This window comes from Podospora pseudoanserina, chromosome 1, assembly GCF_035222485.1.
Source record: "Podospora pseudoanserina strain CBS 124.78 chromosome 1, whole genome shotgun sequence".
In the NCBI taxonomy this organism is placed as follows: domain Eukaryota; kingdom Fungi; phylum Ascomycota; class Sordariomycetes; order Sordariales; family Podosporaceae; genus Podospora; species Podospora pseudoanserina.
The window spans coordinates 6,505,057-6,523,867 of NC_085920.1; the positions used below are offsets into that span (position 1 = coordinate 6,505,057).

General features: G+C 50.9%; 7 protein-coding genes across 7 annotated transcripts; 4 read left to right on the forward strand and 3 right to left on the reverse strand.

Moving 5' to 3' along the window:
- Positions 1-66: 66 nt before the first annotated feature.
- RPT4 (26S proteasome subunit rpt4) lies at positions 67-1,658 on the reverse strand (the record flags this gene model as incomplete). Its single annotated transcript, XM_062943093.1, has 4 exons — positions 67-396; positions 456-912; positions 975-1,361; positions 1,451-1,658. 4 exons carry the CDS (start codon positions 1,656-1,658, stop codon positions 276-278), a joined length of 1,173 nt encoding a protein of 390 aa, XP_062806158.1. The 3' UTR covers positions 67-275.
- A 426-nt stretch (positions 1,659-2,084) lies between these two features.
- Positions 2,085-5,442, forward strand: QC764_0021780 (uncharacterized protein). The gene is made up of 3 exons (XM_062940071.1): positions 2,085-4,640; positions 4,698-4,897; positions 5,008-5,442. Exons 1-3 carry the CDS (start codon positions 4,123-4,125, stop codon positions 5,262-5,264), a joined length of 975 nt encoding a protein of 324 aa, XP_062806159.1. The 5' UTR covers positions 2,085-4,122; the 3' UTR covers positions 5,265-5,442.
- QC764_118250 (uncharacterized protein) lies at positions 2,091-3,966 on the reverse strand (the record flags this gene model as incomplete). Its single annotated transcript, XM_062943094.1, has 4 exons — positions 3,712-3,966; positions 3,308-3,659; positions 2,826-3,202; positions 2,091-2,747 (listed from the first exon to the last, which is right to left on the reverse strand). Exons 1-4 carry the CDS (start codon positions 3,763-3,765, stop codon positions 2,091-2,093), a joined length of 1,440 nt encoding a protein of 479 aa, XP_062806160.1. The 5' UTR covers positions 3,766-3,966.
- Positions 5,443-8,758: 3,316 nt separating the features above from the next.
- QC764_118270 (uncharacterized protein) lies at positions 8,759-12,784 on the forward strand (the record flags this gene model as incomplete). The annotated part of the gene is given in 4 exon segments (XM_062943095.1): positions 8,759-8,822; positions 8,878-10,257; positions 10,270-12,042; positions 12,159-12,784. The coding sequence occupies 4 exon segments, from the start codon at positions 8,759-8,761 to the stop codon at positions 12,782-12,784; spliced, it is 3,843 nt and encodes a 1,280-aa protein (XP_062806161.1).
- A 1,291-nt stretch (positions 12,785-14,075) lies between these two features.
- QC764_118280 (uncharacterized protein) lies at positions 14,076-14,421 on the forward strand (the record flags this gene model as incomplete). Its single annotated transcript, XM_062943096.1, has 2 exons — positions 14,076-14,255; positions 14,317-14,421. 2 exons carry the CDS (start codon positions 14,076-14,078, stop codon positions 14,419-14,421), a joined length of 285 nt encoding a protein of 94 aa, XP_062806162.1.
- Positions 14,422-15,023: 602 nt separating this feature from the next.
- On the forward strand, positions 15,024-15,541 carry QC764_118290 (uncharacterized protein; the record flags this gene model as incomplete). Its single annotated transcript, XM_062943097.1, has 2 exons — positions 15,024-15,213; positions 15,264-15,541. The coding sequence occupies 2 exons, from the start codon at positions 15,024-15,026 to the stop codon at positions 15,539-15,541; spliced, it is 468 nt and encodes a 155-aa protein (XP_062806163.1).
- A 1,268-nt stretch (positions 15,542-16,809) lies between these two features.
- On the reverse strand, positions 16,810-18,237 carry QC764_0021830 (uncharacterized protein; the record flags this gene model as incomplete). The annotated part of the gene is made up of 1 exon (XM_062940072.1): positions 16,810-18,237. The coding sequence occupies one exon, from the start codon at positions 18,235-18,237 to the stop codon at positions 16,810-16,812; it is 1,428 nt and encodes a 475-aa protein (XP_062806164.1).
- Between the last annotated feature and the right edge of the window lie 574 nt (positions 18,238-18,811).

The window sequence follows — 18,811 nt, forward strand, 5'->3', positions numbered from 1 at the left end:
CAAGGCTTCTCATAGGCTTCCATCCAGGACACGAGGAGCGCGAACGGCACCAACAACCAACAAGAGTAAATACAAGATGTGATTGGTCACTGGAAGCAATTCCAAATACATCGTCATCATAATATCTTCCCTATCGGTGCATAGTATTACAGTAAAAGTAGTTTCAGTGTGCTCAAAACGCTTGGCATGAATTCATGCGCTCTATCCGCGTCTTCCTGTAATGTGATTCGTCATTATCTAACCCCCTTCCGCTCATCACCAACACCAAACCGTCTCTACAACTTCTGGTACTCAAGCTTGCCCTCCAGCTTCTTCGACTCAGCCACCTTGCGAACTGCCTTGTTGAAGTCATCCTGATTAATCGCATCTCTGTCGGCCTTGATGGCGAAGAGGCCGCTAGGAAGAGAAGGTCAGCATGGTAATCTTCCAGTGTTTGTTCCTGTTGGTAGACTTACGCCTCGGTAACCACGTTTCGCAAATCGGCACCGTTCAGCCCATCGCTCATCTTCACCACGCTCTCAAAGTCAATCTCCCCTTCCTTGGCCACGCCCGCGGCGTGAATCTTGAGAATCTCCAGACGTCCAACCTCATTGGGGAGGGGAATCTCAATCTTGCGGTCTAGACGCCCGGCACGTAGCAGCGCAGGGTCGAGTGTGTCAGGTCGGTTCGTGGCCATGATGATCTTGGTTTTCCCGAGATAGTCGAAACCGTCGAGCTGGTTGAGCAGCTCCATCAACGTCCGCTGGATTTCACGATCGGCACTAGTACCTTCGCTGAACCGGCGGCCACCGATGGCGTCGATTTCGTCCATGAAGATGATGCAGGGTTCGTGCTCCTTTGCGTATCCGAACATTTCGCGGATCAACCTGGCAGACTCGCCAATGTATTTGTCGACGATAGCTGATGCAACGACTGTGGAGGTGATTGCGTGTTAGTAAACTTGTCGTCCAGAATAAAGCATACCGATCACCTACCCTTTAGAAAATTCGTCTCTAGACTGCTAGCAACTGCTCTGGCAAGTAAGGTCTTGCCGGTACCTGGTGGACCGTACAGAAGCACGCCTTTGGGTGGCTTGATGCCTACTCGCAGAAACAACTCTGGGTTCTTGAGCGGAAGCTCAATGACTTCTCTGAGCTCGCGAATCTGGTCGTTGAGACCACCAATTCCGCCGAAGCTGACCTGGCCCGGATCTTCCAAAGACATGTTGTAGACGAGGGGGTCGACCTCGCGGGGAAGCATGCGCATGATGGTGAGTGTCGTCATATCAAGTGCCACACGGGTTCCTTGCTTGAGCTTCGCTTTGTCGACCTTGGAGCGGCAACCGACGACGTAACGAGGACCTGACGAGGCCTTAACAATGACTGCAAGAGGTTGGAATGTTAGCGGCGTGGTTGCGGGAAGTCAAATAACCATGAGCAGAGGGAAATGGACCGGAGGACGAAAAACATACACCTCTCCTCGTCAAGCTGCTTCAGTACCTCGCCAATAATCTGCCCGACACTTTGTAACGCCTTGATGTGATCCTCTGTGTTGTCAAAGTCCTTCTGAAGACCCTTGATTTCGAGCCGGAGGTTCTTGAGCTTGGTTTCCCACTCTCGCGACTCAATCAACTTCTTCTTGAAGCTGGCGAGAGCATGCTCGCGCTCCTGGTCCGACATGATGGCGGCGTGGATATGGTAGCTGTTTCGATGGTTGTGAAGGGCTGGATCTTGTGGCTTGATGTTTAAAGTCGCAGCGGTGTTTGTGATTTGGATCTTTCGGTGAAAGAAAGGACGTTGTTGAAGGAATCGTGGTTGTCAGGCTGGGGTTGAATAGCGGCTTTCCCAGCTCCAGTTGCGATGCGTGTGCCACTCTGGGAGCTTATTCGTAGCTCTTGTTGCCTTGCCAGAGTGGGTCTGCCGCCCAAGTTGCTAGCCGCACGGGGCGAGCTGTGGCTGGTGCGACAAGGGTAGTTGAGGCTGATGTGACATTCAGCCAATAGGAAGCCGGCAATATTTTCCGATCCATCTGATGAAGTCACCAACCATCCCCAATTGTATCGCGAAAGTACATGGTTCAATTACTGTCATAACCCTCTGCTCCGTATTCTGTTACACGTCTCCTTTGAAAAAGAGAGATAAAAAGTGCTTTTCTCCAAGAGCTGACTCAAGTATCTCTTTGCAGCAAGCGAAATCCCTCTCCGTTTCGGCGCCTCCAGCCTTCAGGGTGTCATACGCCGTTTGGAGGGGGAGGACAATGGATGTTGGCCCAAAGAGCTTCATCTTGTCTTGCATCAAATACTTGGTGCTCCGGCATATGAGCATCGACATCCGCCTGGTTTCTTGAGAGACCATCCCTCGCGATATATGAGCAAAGGGACGCAGGTCTGGAAATAAGCCCACAATCTTCCCGACACATGTCAAGCAAATCACATTGAATGCCCAGCAATGCGTCAGGCCGTTAGCTGTTGTGAGGCTGTCAAACCAGATGCAGTCTCCATCATACCAGAAACGAGGGGCCTCAGGAGTGGCCTGGAAGCTTGTTTCCCACAGCGCAAGTCGGTCAAGCAATGCTTCGAGCTCCGTCAATAGCCTGTCAGGAGTCGTGATTCCAGCCTCCTGGCTCATTCTTTCGATGATTCCCGGAATAACAGTTGCTTCGTTCATCAATGCTTGCATTGGCGAAGGAATGATCTCTTGGAAAGGAGCTGTTTGCCACTCTTCTGAGGCAAGGAAAGATGCCTTTCTCGACTGGATCTTCAGTACAATCTTAACAACATCGACATGGGTCAGCTACACATCGACCGAGACACACATCGAACAAGATGGAAGATCTTTGATGCTTACCAATGCCGGTCTTGCCCCGACAAATAGCCTGTGGGCGATGCCTGATGCGTAGAACTGTGGCTCTCGCGTCTGCATCAACTCCCCAAGTCCCTCTAAATGAGCGGTCCAGCTTTCAAGGCTTGTTGGCAACACAAGCTCAGCAAAGAGCAAGCACATTACAGCAGCCATTAGTTGAACCAACGACGACTTGTTGGGGATCTTGAGCGAGTCGTTGACGGATCGTAGCGCTACGCTATATGCTTCAAGCGCCGTCGCCATGGGGATCTTGCGTTGCGTCTCGCACACGAGTATGGAGAAAGCAAAGGCTTTGATGGCAGCATTCAAAGCTGTGTTGTTACCAGCTTTGACGAGATCTGGTAGTACTTCTGCCCACGCCCCTTTACGAGTCAATTAGCCCTTATCTTTCCATGACGCCCTGAGAGCAGACACTTTGAAGGGGGAAATCGAGCCCCTTGACTTTTGAAGCCTCAAGCTATACATACCGCATATTCGAGGAGTAGACGCACTGGCGCCTTTTCGAATCGCTGCAACATCAGTACCTGGAACATATCCCTGGATGATGATTTCGATCAGCTTGTCAAGCGGTAGGTCTTCGTGGTAAAGCGACCTGAGACTCCCATTCGGCTCATGCGTTTTCCGGTTCAAGAGTATGCCTGGAAGCTGAGAGGGGGGATGCTTGGTTACGCCAGAGTGACCAGCCACTCTAGCAAGTATCGGCTTTGTCTGAATGTTAGACGGAGCGAACTGAGAGATGAATATCCAATCCGGTGGATATCCGGGGCAGGTGATGTTGCGGAGGAGACATTGGCCGCATGAAGGCTTTCTCCCGTCACACTAAACGCGCCTCGTCAGCAATGTGGAAGGTAGGTACAATCGGATTCCGTACACTGATCTTCTTCTGCCTGCAGATTTGACATGTCGTCCTCTGTCGAATCTTCATCCTGGGTGCTGACACAGCAAGTGATGTTCAAGGCTTGGCGGGTTATGTTTCCAGGAAGGGAATAGCAACATCAGATGTGAGGGTCGCGGGGCTCCATACTTTATGTACTCCAACTCACCAAGTCGGGGTATACCCCTCGGCGTCATGATCTGGATTTGTACAGCTCTCGCATTTCCCCGTGGGATTGATGTTTGTCGTTGCCATCTCTCCTGCGCTAAGCCGAATCGGGAGTCATTAATCGCCAAGACCTGCGCCATGGATTACAAAGCGGGGGTTAGTAACCCCCCCTGTAAAGCTTATCCTGAGTGCATCGACATCAGGCCCTTGCGATGAACCGCAGAGATCTGGGGGGTTCGAATGGAGAGCGTTGCTCTCCGTCATAGGGAACTCGTGTATATAAGACGATGGAATTTCTCCAGAATTTATCTCGACGAACCATTCCGTCCCTTCAATCTCCAAGCGCCTGTCACTCCTGAACTTCTGCATTTGACTTACACACTTGTTGTGAACCTCTCAATCATGACCTCCTCGATCAAACTCTCGGCCCCTCTGAGCCTCACCCACATCGGCACTGCGACTGCCCTCATTCATCTTGGGGACGATAGCAACCCTGTCACACTCATCACCGACCCCTTCTTCTCTCATGCCCCATTTGAATTCGATATGGGTCTCCTTGTCCTCAAGGCATCCATTGAACCCGCTCTAGGCCTTGCCAATCTCCCTCCTATCGATGCTGTTCTCCTGAGCCACGAGGACCATGTCGACAATCTTGACGAGCCTGGCCGCCGTCTTCTCGAAGGCCGCATCGTGCTCACCACCCCTGACGGAGCAAAGAACCTTGCTCCTCGGCCTGGTGTCAAAGCTTTGCAGCCTTGGTTGGTTTTTGTTTTTCCTCTCAGAGATAGCTGCAGAAGCTGATATCGAATAATCAGGGAGACTGTTTCTATCAAGCTCCAGGGACAGACTTTTGAGGTTACTGGAACCCCTTGCGTCCACCTTCCTGGTGGTGAGGTCACTGGCTTTATCCTGACAACGGAATCGTTTGGAAAGACTGATGGCAAGCCAAACGCGATATTCTTCTCTGGGGATACAATTTACATCCCTGAGCTGGCAAAGATGAAGGAGAAGTACCGTATGTTTCATGTTCCTTCCCCTCCTTCACATCACCACATTACCACATTACCACAACAGCCGTTTCTTCTTTCATCACCAAAAAACCAACCAATATCTAACAACCTCCAGACATCTCCGTCGCCTTGCTCAACCTAGGCAAAGCAACAGCCCCTCTCCCCACGGGCCCCCTTGTCATCACCATGGACGGCGCGCAGGCAGTAAAGCTGTTCCGAGAGCTGGGAGCTGACGTGCTGGTCCCCATGCACTTTGAGAGTTGGGATCACTTCAAGGAACAGCGGGAAAATTTGGCGCAGTCGTTCAAGGCCGAGGGGCTGGACAAGGAGGTTTTGTGGTTGGAGCCTGGGAAGAAGACCAAGCTTGTTTAGGTTGATGTGAGCATGGAACGTTTACTAGGTATCTTTCAAGGTCTGTCCAAGAAGGAAAGAGGTCCATAAAGGCGGATGAAATACATGTGGTGAAGGACATCTGGGTGGCTCCAACAAGGCTTCCTTTCAAGACTGTGATACAGCAAAGAGCGACACAAGGTAGCTTTTCCGGCCCGCATTCTCCGCCCAAGTCCGATCATGACACTGCCAATCATACGCCCTCCTGTGGCACGAGGCGCACACATTGACCCTGTCGGGGAACCTCCTGATGCAGTACTGGTCCATGTTGACGAAGTAATTTTCTCCTCTGAAAACACACGACCAAGTGTTGCATGCCTCCTCCCACCCCACGCGGGCCTGGGCGCCGTCGCCGTACTGCTGCTGTCAGGCTTCCGGACGTCCACGTTGCTGAGCCAGACTCTGTTCTCTAGGGTGGAGTCAGCTGCGACGGCAGAGATGGGTGTTGTAGATGCGGCAAAAGGGCTGTGAGAGCGGGGGAGGGGGGGATGATCATCTTGAAGACTGTTGAAGTGAGAGAGGTTAGTGGAGGGCCAGAAGGAGAAGATCAGGCGAGATATAAACAGAGACTTTTCAGTGCCGGCAAAGAGGAGGTAAGCTAGGCAGAATCTACAAACTTGTTTTTCTGGTGACGATGAATCTGGACTGTCGAGAGCTGAGTTCAAAGGTGTTGGGGGTTCTTATAGGGTGATGGTCTGGGGAAGGTTCAAGATCGTGGTCGTAGAGGCCTCTTTTATAGAAATTGGGAGCTCCTTCCATCTCAAGCAGAAGTCTCGAATGACTTCAGACTTGTTTACAGAACCCTTCCTACAGCCCGGGACAGAGAAGCTGCTTGAACTTCTCCGACTCCTGTCTGCCGACCGTCAAACATGAGACATCCAAATTCGGGCATAAGATGGAAGTGCATGTGATGCTGTGAAAGTGCCTGCAACTTGCTACCTATGTTACGTTGCACGCCTAGATCATTCGATACTGTACCTACTTCCTACTGATCGAATTCGTAGTCCGGTGGAGGTTGACATTTTGACACCCTAATCACCACCAGATTCCCGGTTTGTATTCCTCTCTATAGGGTCAAACAAGACAACGGTTTGGGCTTAAAAACGAGCTCTCGCACTCAGAATTCAATTCTTGAGGATTTCAACGACGCTGCATTCCGGGGTGTGGCACCATAGTTCCTTTCACTACTGGGACTGCGAATAACACGAGTACTCTGGCTCTGGAGATGCTATCACGTTGGTGCAGCTGCCCATACTATTGGCAATCTTTATGAGTACTGCTGCTGGAAAAATACCGCCGTTTAGGTGTCTGAGCCGCGACAACCTTTGGTACCGCCAAATCAGTTGGTCAGCCTTAACCGCGATGTAAATACCCTGGTAGCTTCCTGGGTGGACGTTTACAGAGTGGACGCACAAAGTAGGCAGCCTTTTGGACTTTACCCTCTCATACTGCTGTCTGGTGCCAAAGGATACCGGGTCTATAGATGAACCTTGAAGAAGATAAGGAAGGCACCTAGGTAGGAATGCAGCACGGAGCCGGGCGGAGAAAAAAGAGTACGATCACCGCTTGAATCCCTGAAAAGCTGGAACTGTAGTTATCATCCGATTGAAGACCCTACGAGCCTCCTTTAAGAATCTGTTGTCAAAATGATAAGATAGGAAATTTTGAAAATGTTGCCGCAGCTCTCAATACTTTTCGGTGAAGCAGGTAGCTGCCTCGGATGCCAGCTACCTACATAATTGATAACGCACCCCGTTTACTGATGTGGGCGGATGCTGTAAGTCGGTGTTTCCTACATGTAAAATCCTAAACGCGGATTGTTTTCTTTATGCTCCTCATTGCCATCGAAAAATGGACATACCACTTGCGTAGTACCTCGTTCCGTTTGAAATCAAGCGATTCATCAAGGGCAAGCTCTGGCAACCGTGTATCCAATATAACGCCGAAAGAATCACGGTATATTTTGAGTCCTATTGCGACTACCTTACCTACCTATTGCTATCTTCCAGTTGTGACAATCGACTCTTCCCAAACGGGTTTGTTGATGAACCTTGCGGACCTTGGTCCTTACACTCCCGCAGAACCAACAAAAAGTCATGTGCCTGGACACATAAGCAGATTGGGCGTCACCAACCAGACGCCTGTGTTTGGCAACCTGTGGCAGTCTACGTGCGCATAAAAACGAATGTTTTTCATTCTGGCATGACAGACTTGTGGTTTTGAAGTAGGCCTACGATGACTCAAGTCCAAGAGGAATGACAGTCCTGTTTCTGTAGGGCTGCACCACTAGAGGATATGGAGCCGGGAATCGAGAAAATGCACAATGGTAGCGAGGAAATTGGAACCACAATAGCAGTCATTGGGTTTTGTAGCAGCTTGTTCATGGTGGCATGCTGTTGAAGCTGGAGCTGAAGCTGTGTCGCTGCGGTCCATGATTGAAACCAGTCACTGTCTGCTTACCCACGGAGTCTTGACAAAAAAAATGCCGAAAAGCATAAAAGAGCAGTAATAGGGAGCAAAGCTAGATAAAGATATCCAACCCCATTTTTTTTTCTACAACGCGCCATGTTCCCCACGTTTAAAAGTTAATATGTCCAAAACGTCTCCCATCTACCATATCTTCAAAACATACATCAACTAGCATTCAGCGTCTATCCGCGATCTTTGAACATCTACCAACTGTCGCCAAGGGCCTATAAACTAAGGTATTGTGAAAGCCCCATCAATCATTTTCAAGGGCTTAATCAGGTAGTGCTATGTTATACAGGGTAGTTAGGGTAATCGACTATCTTTGGAAACCCATCATTTCAAAGAGATAACTGTCACTGCCCTTTTTATCCGAGAGTAAATGCAGTAATCACAAGACGGGGGCCTCTCTGCTGTAAGTTTTATTACTCTCCAATCACAAACCGCTCTTTTATAGGGCTGAAACGGCCGCTCGTTCTCTGCTTCAATCAAGCGCCTCGCAGCGCTTTCCCAACGGGGTGGCAGTGTACCACCACTTCACCTCCAAGCCCTGGAATTGTCGATGTGGGAGACCTGGACAGTCAGGTACGCAAGACAATTGGCCGTTCGGGTGACGCAAGGTCAAGTGAGTGCTGCACGTCTGGTTCTTGGGAAGCGCGTTCTAGACCTCTGGATGGTCAGGGTTTCTTCGGGGTACCTTCAGCCGCATGCATCCACGTTCTTATCCCGAGAGAGATGCGCTCCCTGCTGGTAGGCATGCAAAGGTAAACCACAGCACTGCCATCGACGGCGTCCTTTTCCAGCGACGGGTTCTTCCGCTCTGTACCAGGCATCCTTAAAGTCTGTCTATTTGCCAAAAGTTTTATCATGGCGACGCAGTTGGTCAACAATGGGAGTCTGAGTCGATTCCTGTTCAACCTTTACCCTTCACGTCCGTTTTCCTTTTCTTTTCTTCACTCTTTAGTTTGTTGCAACCCTGCTCGCGTGTTGTCTTGTCATGAACTGGAACAATGGCGTCCCTCTCAGAAGATCGACCTTTGAAGAAAAAGAAGAGCAGAAATATCAAACTCTCTAGTATGTTCTGCGGTAGGCTCCAAGATACACAGCACTTGCTAACAGGATACCCCAGAAAATGGGAATCCAACATCAAGGCCCTTCTTGTCGAGAGTTTTTGGAATGGCTACAACTTTGGTGATTACATTGGGGCTTGTTGGCGTTGTCATCTATCTGAGAAAGACTCTCCCGGACGGTTCAAAGCCAAGCTATGCCAGCTCATCCACACTGCAAGCGCGAGGAGGGGGAGCGGAGGGAGCAACAATAATTGAACGCCAGAGAAACTTGTTTACTCTAGCGCCAGTCTTCACGGCTGGACCGCCAATACTGCCCGGAGACTTCCCGATCATTTCAAGCACTGTAGACTGCACAACGGTCATGGTTCCAGCGCGTCAAGTCAAACGACAGGGATATTGGCACACATACTGCTCGACAAGCTATTTCACAATTACTCGGACACCGACCGTAACTTTGACAACAAAGGGGCCGCTCTTCACTCTGAGGCCGACGAGAATAGTTACTTTTAGACTTCCATCCGGCTCTCCTGTGGTAGATTGTACTACCTATGTTATCCCAGATAAGCTCAAGCGCGGCGAGGAGGTTGACTGCACGACTAGATACGTGCCTTTCACCACATCCACCAGGCCAACAACAACTGTAACGACAACCCCAACAGAGACCCCTACAGAGACCTCGACAATAACGCCTCCAACAACACGGCCGCCCACATCGATGACGATCTCGACCAGCTCAACAGTCTTCTCGTCCACAATATCAACATCGACAACGACAACAACAACAATAGTGGAAGAGATATCCACTATGCCAACCGTTGTTGATCCCTGCGCTACGACATGGATGGACTGTCAGGACCGCATCGAGGGTAGATGCCTCACGTTTGCCTTGACACTTTCAGATTGCCCTTCCACCTCGACCGAAACTGTGACAACCACCACGCGGATAGTTACGTCAACCGTCACTGCACCACCCATTGTCGATACATGCATGGCAACTTCGGTAACCTGTACAACCATACCAATTATTCTTGCAAGGGGTCTGAGAAGGGCTGACAGGATTGACTGTATGACGTCTTTTTCAACTTTGGAAGAATGCATCTCCACCTCAACAACTACCACCACTCCTTCCACAAGCTTGCAGACTTCGAGCACTCCGGGAAATGCAACAACAATTACCATCTCGCCATCATTCACTTCTATTAACTTGAGTACCTCCACCCCGGGTACGGAGGAAACTACATCCGCCTCTTCATCAGAGCAGTCAACGTCCGCCGAAGTCAGTACTACAGATCTTCCCGAGACACTACCATCCTCTGAGATAGAGTTTCCAACTACTGTTATAATTCCGCCTTTGACTACCTCAACAGCCACCTTTGCATCCATCCCAACAGCTATCTCTATATCCACCTCAAGAAACCCTCTTATCACCACTCTAACAACTGCTCCAACAACTGCTCCAACAACTACCTCAACTATTACTCCAACTACTAGTCCAACGGCCTCCTCAGCAGCCATCACAGCGGTTATTCCATCGACTTCTGCGACCAATACTTTGACAACAACACCCTCTGCAATGTCAGTAACAACCACCCCGATAACGACTCCTACTACGACGCCAGAGACTCCATCAACGGTCTCACCAACGATTTCGACAAATACCCCATTGAATCCGTCATCGGTTGTGTCTTCAAATGCCGAATCCAATCCAGGCTCAACAACCTTAACAAATGTGCGGATTCCCGGAGTAAGCACTAGCCTCCAGACCGAGACGACAAACACGGAGTCGACCAGCTTAATCTCTTCAGCTTCAGGTGGAACTTCGACGCGGAATGTGCAGACCACGGATCCTACAAACACAGCAACGTTTTGGGGGACTGAAGCAGCGACAGAGACAAACTCGGACCCATTTGTTATTGCCCAAGTATCGTCTCAACCGGAGCCCGATTCCACAGCATTGACTGTGAGTGGTTCTAGCTCGAGTTCGGTGACGTCAATTCTGACAACAAATACGGAGACTGAGGAAGCTGCCAAGTCAACTTCTGCCCAAGAATCGACAATTGTCACGGGGTCAATCTCGTCCGTCGTATCATCTTCTGAGACCAATCCATCCAGGATTTTATCCTCCACGCTGTCTAGCCCCGATACAACCCATTTTTCATCTTTCTCCTCTGCTCAGAAATCTTCTGGGGCTTCAACTGAAGAACCCACACCGATAGCCCAAACAGGTCAAACAGCGACCGGCTCAGCAACCGTTGGTCCAGGTGAAACCACAGCAACATCATCACCAAGCCCAGATACAGGCGCCCCAGCCCTCATGTCATGGCCATATTGGAAGATCACAGAGTCCCTCACTGGAAACCATGCCCCTCTGATCGTAGGGCGAGGTTTCGTGCTCATGATGGGTGCCTTCTACCAACAGGTCATCACCCATGACCCAGTCAGGCAGCTCACAAGCGGGGGCATCTCTGCCACAGAACTTGTCAGTCCCCCGATCGGAGCTTCAGAGTTTGGTCTCTTTGTAGCTCAAATTGGCACCATCTTCGTAGCCGGTGGGACGTACGTCGATACCAACTACTGCAACGACCTCGCATCTCCCACCAACATCAACCCCTGTCCTCCCAAAATCACCGGAAATCCATGGGTTCTCGACATCATCATTACCATTCTGGTGATCCAAGCCGGGGTGGTAGCCTACACGATGAGCAAGTGGTTCCAAAAGCCAGGGCGCCTCTCGGCTGACCCTACCACCATTGCCGGCGTGGCAGCCGTAATGGGCCATCCACAGATTGAACAGCAGTTTTCGTCTTTTGGCGGGGAGATCACACAACAGGAACTGCTGCATGCCCTTAAGGGGCAGGAATTCAAGCTCGGGACTTTTACCACCGAGGATGGGGTCACAAAGTATGGGATTATGCCTGTGGCTTTGTATGAGAGGAAGGATAGGAACCAGAGGGGGTGGTGGGCGAGGACGAGAGACACCGTCCGGTCGGGGTTCAACAAGGCGATGTTTTTAAGGAATTGGAAGCTGAATAGGCTGTTTCTTGATGTTGTTTTCGGACTGTTGCTGGTGGCTCTGCTTGGGCTAACGCTGGCTTCGTTGGCGAATATTGACCAGCCGCAAAAGGTATTTTTGCCGACGGCTGTTGCTAGTGGAGTTGGGATGAAGATTTTGTTTGCGCTTTTGGGGGTGCTGATCTCGTCGAATTGGGGGAGGTTGTTTCAGGGTGAGTTGATATCTTGTTCTCTTTTTCCTTCTCCTTTTTCTTCCATTTTTCCCTTGTTCCCTTTTGTTCCCCTCTGTCTTATAGAACCGGACAAGCAGCTAACAGCACGCGAAAAGATACCCAAACCTTCAGCCCCTATTTTCCCCTGAGAGACGGAGAAGCACGGCCAAACCCAACCATTCTCCTAAACCGCCACAGCAGCCCCATCTGCGCTTTCATTCCCCTCCTACGCAACAGACATCTTGCTGCAGCGTCGGTGGCATTCACCGGGATCATCGCAGAGTTTCTCATCATCGCCCTCGCTGGCCTGCCTTATCGACCGGGTCAGCTTCGGTCCGAGTTCTTGTTTTGCAGCATCGCTAGTACCATCATCCTCTGCGTCATGCTAGTGCAGTTGGCACTGGTGATTATCTGGCGCAGAAAGCTGCCTCACTTGCCCCGCCAGCCGGATACAATTGCTGCGGTGATGACATACGTCGCTGGCACGAGCATGGTGAGAGACTTTTATGGGTTGGAAGAGATGAAGACCAAGGAGAGGAACAAGGCCATTGTCCGAATGGGCAAAGTGTATGCGTATGGGTGGAGGCAAGAGCCGGAGGGTGGGATAAGATGGATTGTGGATGAGGTTCCTGACGCGGAGAGGAAGAGTTTCTTGTCCGGGACGAGAACGAGTGCAGAGTCGTCGGCCGGAGGGAGGGGTTGGTATAGACCGAGGGGCCGGGAATGGAGGAGGGACGTATAGATGTGATATGACTGGATGGTATGGATGAACTGCTGGACAGCACATTATGTATACCTGCCTCGCCTAGGTAGATAGGAAGATGGCACTGCATATAAATGGAATTTTACACAACATATTGTCCTTAACCACATCTTAAAAGACAAGGTGATTAATAACACTTGGAAGATAAGGTGGTTAAAGGTCTCAAAAGATAGTTGGTAGGCCTCAAAAAATGGTCAATAGGCCTCGAAAGATGGTCAACAGGCCTCGGGAGACACTTCAAAGACCTGCTTCCAACTAGAAAGGGAAAAGTTGAGGGTCATCATACGTTTCACTGACTTACTGGTATTTTTTTTTTCAGGCCGTGGATGGCTCCTGTCATGATGATATGCAATTATTTGGAACAAGTCACACCAATAGACGGAGGAAAAGTCAACCTCTGTGGGGGTTTTTTGTTTGACCTGCCGTGCTGCCCCCCAAAGATGAATTGTGTCCACTGCCGATAATACAGCCTGCTGACTGGACACAAACAAGCGCGTCGATCGGACGATCAAGCCGATCGTATTCATGAGATTTGCCTTTTTCTACCTTTCATTTTTCGTTTGCACGCCAACATCCAGGTTACATTCTGGGGGTGGTGTCAATTCGAAACGGGGCTATTCCCTGCGGTGCGCCTATCCGAGACAGTGGGCGCTATCGGACACTAACAGCGTACCACTGATTTCTACAGGCTGCAAGATAGCAACTCATAGCACTGCCATCTTGTACCGGAAAGGCAACACAGCCCGATCACCAACTCCGCAGCGGCAGTTTGAGACTTGGGAACGCCCCGCAGAACCATTCTTCCAGCATGACAAGAGGAGTCGTTTGCAGCATCGTGTTTGGTCAGTTTACCAGGGAGAGGAACAACCTTGGCCTTGGCAGGGAATGCCGTTTCAGCTTCTCTTGGGGGGAATATGGATACTTGCAAGGCGGCCATTTGAGATGAACATGCATTGATAAGTAAATACAAAAGGCATCCTTCCCTGGTCGTGGGTGGTGGGCGTTTGCTGGTCGGCTTTTTTGGTTTGTTTGTTTTCGTTCATTTCCTGCTGTGCTTGTGAATACCTGCAGCTTGGGGGGCCTGCAGTGTCCCCTTTCACCACGCGGTTTTTTCTTCTGCTTGAAATCATCATTTTCTTTTTACTGGCATCGTTTCTCTTGGGGGTTGCTTGATTCATTCATTCATTCTTTCCAGGCAGGCCTGATTAGCACCGGCAGCGCCGTTACCATCGTTGGAAAATCATCCAGCAAAGACAAAAATACTTCAAAAATGCGAGCCTTCATCCAGACCATCATCTTCTTCCTGCTCAGCCTGCAAATGGTTGCTGCGTTGGTCATTCCAGTTCCTCTCAAGACCTCATCTACTCCCCGGCGACGAGATACATCGAAGGAGTCTGATTCAGCGTTGCCGCCAACCCAATACAAGATCACCGACTTCTACGGCCAGGCAGTAAGAAACCATTTTCCATCGATTCTATAAGAGGAATTCAAAGACTAACAGTCATTGACAGGCATGCCACAACGTCTTGACATCGTGCCGCGCGGATTCCGACTGTTGCTCCGGGCTGCAGTGTGGAAACTTTGAAGGGGAGATGCTGTGTACGCCTCGAGGTTGAGAAAGTCACCACGGACGAGAAGGCCTTGATGCACAGGAGCTACATGTATGATACTGGCAGTTGTCTTCTTCAACTGTGTATGCTTGTGGTAGTGTGTACCCACCCCGCGAACAGTTGTCTGGAACAGTTGTAGGATAGCAAAAGAGAAACAGATCTTGCATCACACTATGGACTTTTGCAAAATTGCAATACTGCCTCTATTGGTTGGAAGCAAGAAGATTTGGAAAATGTTCGTCCGAGCGGCATTGAATGAGGGTGGGTTCGGTGACAGCAAACTTAACATCGCTGTCAGTTGCATGGCAACTTATGACATCTTATGGCATCTCATGACATCTTATGACATGGAAGGTACGGGACTCCTTGTTGCGCTTCTGACAACCGCAAAAAAGGCATGTGCCTCTGACACCAAGCGCCCCAGCCTTACTATTACTAATTCTCTTCAGGTTTCGGTCACCAGTGCCTTCGGTCGGTTTCGGATTTTTGAGTTGAACGGACGTCCGGTGGGCCGGCGTCTTACGAGGCCGTTATCAACTGCACCCTCCAAACATCGAGATTCACTTTTTCCAACTCCGCTGTCCCTGCCGTTACTCACCCTTGCAAAAATGCATATTTCTCCACAAGAAGCCCACCACGTCGCCGTTCTTGCCGGTCAGGGAGAATGCGCCAAACTGGTGACAGCCGTCAAAGCTCTGGCGTTGCGAGAACATGAGTCGCCTGCCGACATCCTTATTGCTTGCAAGGACGACTTTCAACAGACAGCTGCGCATATTGCTGCAAAATCGGGGCAGTCAAGTGTGCTGACGCTTCCCTCTTGTCCGCAGCCGATACTAATATTCAAACAGAGTCCATCGACACACTATCCGATCTTTTGGATGACAATGAGAAAAGAGCACTCTATTTCAACATGGCTAACCGTTTTTCCGGGGATCGGCCCATCCACACAGCCATGCGCCATGGGTATCTGGATGCCTTCAAAGCCTTGGTCAATCATGGCGCGGACCCGACCCTGAAGAATCGCTTTGGAGATGTCGTTGAGGATTATCCAGGTGACTTCGAGCCAGAGGAGGTATCACGAATTGTGGAGGAGTATAGGACTAAGGTGGACAAACTCAGGGCATAATTTTGTATTGAGAACTTTGATTACTCTCTAATCTTTACTGTTATCACAGCCACCAACTCCCGACAAAAACAGCCGCAACATAACCCATGAACAGGGTATACAGTACCACAAAGTCCACCTCGAACAAAGACCACCTGACATGCTTTGCCTCCTCCGTTGGGTAACGCGCACCGTTTTCCTCCCGCTTTCCGAGCAGTCTGTCCCGCTCAGGTACGCTAGGTGGCCGGAGAGCGTACCTCAGCGGCGTCAAGTATCCCAACATTGTCGGAAACCAAAGATGTGATGGCCACGCTACTGTCTTGAGCAGCTCAATCCACATGTCCCTATTGAAAACCCAGTTGCCAGACATCCAATGTGGTCCGAGTACCCGGAATGCCTGCAGGGAGGCACATGAGGCAAATGCCAGCACGACGCTCAGTTGAACCCAGACACCACAGTCGAAAAGAATATGGCGCAGCCGCTCGCGGAAAGGAGCACGGCGTGCAGGGTTCCGCTCTTGGAGGCTGTTGGCAATGCTCCCCGTTGGGGTGAATCCATCAGGCTTACCCAGGAAAAACGTCTTGAACCACGCAACAGTGTAATCTGTGTCATGTTAGCCGACGGTCCTTTCAAGAATCTGGCGGACTTACAATGAGACATGTATCTCATCATACCCGTCTCCATGATTGCAACCCGGTACCCAGCCATCACACCGATGTGGCAGTCATGAAGATAGCGTGTCAGGACAATGGCACAGTAAAGTCGAAGCAATAGCTTCATTTCCGCCTCGTCTCGCCAATACATCAGGTGCGTACCAGTCAAGAACACAAAGGGCGTCAACAACATGAATACTGTGGCTAGCTGAGCCTTGGCGTGGACGTTGATACCGCTGGAGAAGCCGACCAACTTGGCAGCAAGGGTCATCCGCTTGGTCAGTTTGCTGGAGAGATATCCCTTGAAGTTGACAAACATCTGAGCTCCACCGATGTACTGCTCTCATCATTAGGACAGATGATACCACACGAAAGTATAGAGGAACGTACCCATCGAGCAAATTGCTTCACATGAGCAGCATATGTTTCGGGAACCAGACCATACTGAAGCGACTCGGCCAGATAGGCAGAACGCCACCCCTCTGCCATCTGCAGCATGGAGCTGTAGATATCCTCGACAAGGCAGTCTGTAGGAAACCCACCGATATCGTCCACCGCCTCTCTTCGGACGACCCAGCCAGATCCGAGATTCCTGTGCAGTGTCAGTCGCTGGGCCCCAAGGCTTCGAGGGATTACTTACCAGCCGAGTCCGGCATGGTCCCTGATGATGTCCATACAAAGCCAGTTGATAGAACTCTGCTGATTCAGCGGGTCATTGTCCGGCACATTGTAGAACAATTGGGCAGGACAAACAACTCCCATCTTGGGATCCCTGATCAGATGTGCAACACACGCCCTCAGCCACCTCTTTTTAGGAATCATATCAGCATCCAACCCAGCTACAAGCTCAGCCCGCCCACCAGGAAGGGTGTCAGACACAGTAATTGCATGATTGAGGTTGCCAGCTTTGTACCCTGCCGGCCCATACTTGACACGCGCGGTGTAATACAAGTTGGGCGTGTCGGCGGCCAGCTGCAAAACCCAAGCCTCCAGCTTTTGATTCCGGCCATCATCAGACACGATGACTCTGAACTGATGAGCAGGGTAGTCGATGTTGAATGTAGCGCGAACGGTATCTTGGATGATGTCGACAAAGACACCATTAGAATCCGTCCAGGAAGATCTCAGTGATACCCAGGCGCCCCTGGGGTCGGAGAAAGCCTTGTCCAGAGGCAGATGATCGTGCCATTCCCCCTTGAGAGAAGAATCATACCAGAGCATTGACAACGGATCAGCCGCATCAGGCCTGTCCCTCTGAAACAAACCATACTCAGGAATGCCGTACTCCCTCCCATAAAAGAATAGCGAATTCGCCGTAGCAGTGATCTTGGACGGACCGCAATCCCCATAATTGAACTTCTCCGTCATCCCCATATTATGAATATGAAACATGCCCGTCTCCCGAAACTTGGGATGGCTGTCCAACATCCCAAAGGTGCTCCCCAACGATGTTAACAACCCCGACGAAAGCTGTGCATGCGCCTGCGTCCCAAAATGCCAATAATCCGGCGTCTCAGCCCACGTCCCGCTCTCGTCAACACTCTTGCCGCAGTGCTGCTCTGCGTTTTCCACCGCCCTCCCCAACAAGCTTCTCGCCACACCACTGGTGTCATCCCCCAACACCGCCAACGCCCCCACAATCATCCCACCCGCAGTAACACAGTTCCAGTTCCCCGTCACCCCCAGAAACCACTCCTCCCTCTCAAAACTCTCCAGCCCCTTTCTCAGGCCTAAATCAACAACACTCCATCTTATCCCCTCTCTCTCCTCAGCTGTCCATGCGTCATAAAGCCAGTCATACGCAATCCCAAACGCGACCAGAAACTCGCCTACATCCAGCCAATGATCCGTGTTCCAGCTGTCGCCTTGCGTCCCAAACGAAGCACCGGTAGAGTTCCCGGCTGTGTGGACGATTTCTTTCCAAATGCGATCTTTCCACTTGGGGTCGTTGGTCAACCGGTAGGCGTAAGCCCAGTGCTTGATCCTGAGCTGGACCGTCCTCGCGATGTCGAGGATCCCACTCGTTCCGTCTTTTTTGTAGTCTGGGGGAGGTAAAGAGAGCATCTCGTCGGCTTGGCGGAAGATGGTTCTGTTCCACCTTGAAAGGTATCCATCACCTGCTATTTGGTCCGGAAGGGAGGCCCATTTAGACGTGTTGGCGAAGAGAGGCGGGGATGGGTGGGTTCAAGATGGTGGCCAAGAATCTGGATGGTGGCCTCTTCGTTGGCTGTGCTGGCGGCGGTGGGCAGTGGCAATGGTGTCTGCAAGGTTGCGGTCACCAGCGACAACCGCAAACAAAACGTCAGGGTGATGATGGTCGACATCGCCAGTGCTGCTGCCCACAACGACTGCCCCCGGTACTCGTGCGCGCGGAGAGGATTGCCAAGACATGGTGATAGCTTCACATGGGTGGGCCCTCAAAAAGCAACCCTCTCAACCCCCTTCAGCACCAGCCGGGAGATGACCGAAAGAATAATACAAAACTCAACAGGGAAAAAGAGAGAAAACAGGCTTTTGCTCACGATCCGGCCATCCTTTCATCACGCGATTCGTCCATTTTACGACCCCTCTTGCCATGTCGCTTCTCAGCTCTGCGCGAATAGCCCCGTCTGTACTGCAGCAACACGCCACCCCCCGG

Bases quoted from the DNA above. Each gene is read 5' to 3' on its own strand.
- QC764_0021780 (XM_062940071.1), top strand. From the start codon at position 4,123: ATGGAGAGCGTTGCTCTCCGTCATAGGGAACTCGTGTATATAAGACGA. The intron at 4,641-4,697 runs GTTGGTTTTTGT...TCGAATAATCAG, and splicing joins GTCAAAGCTTTGCAGCCTTG to GGAGACTGTTTCTATCAAGC. The intron at 4,898-5,007 runs GTATGTTTCATG...AACAACCTCCAG, and splicing joins AAAGATGAAGGAGAAGTACC to ACATCTCCGTCGCCTTGCTC.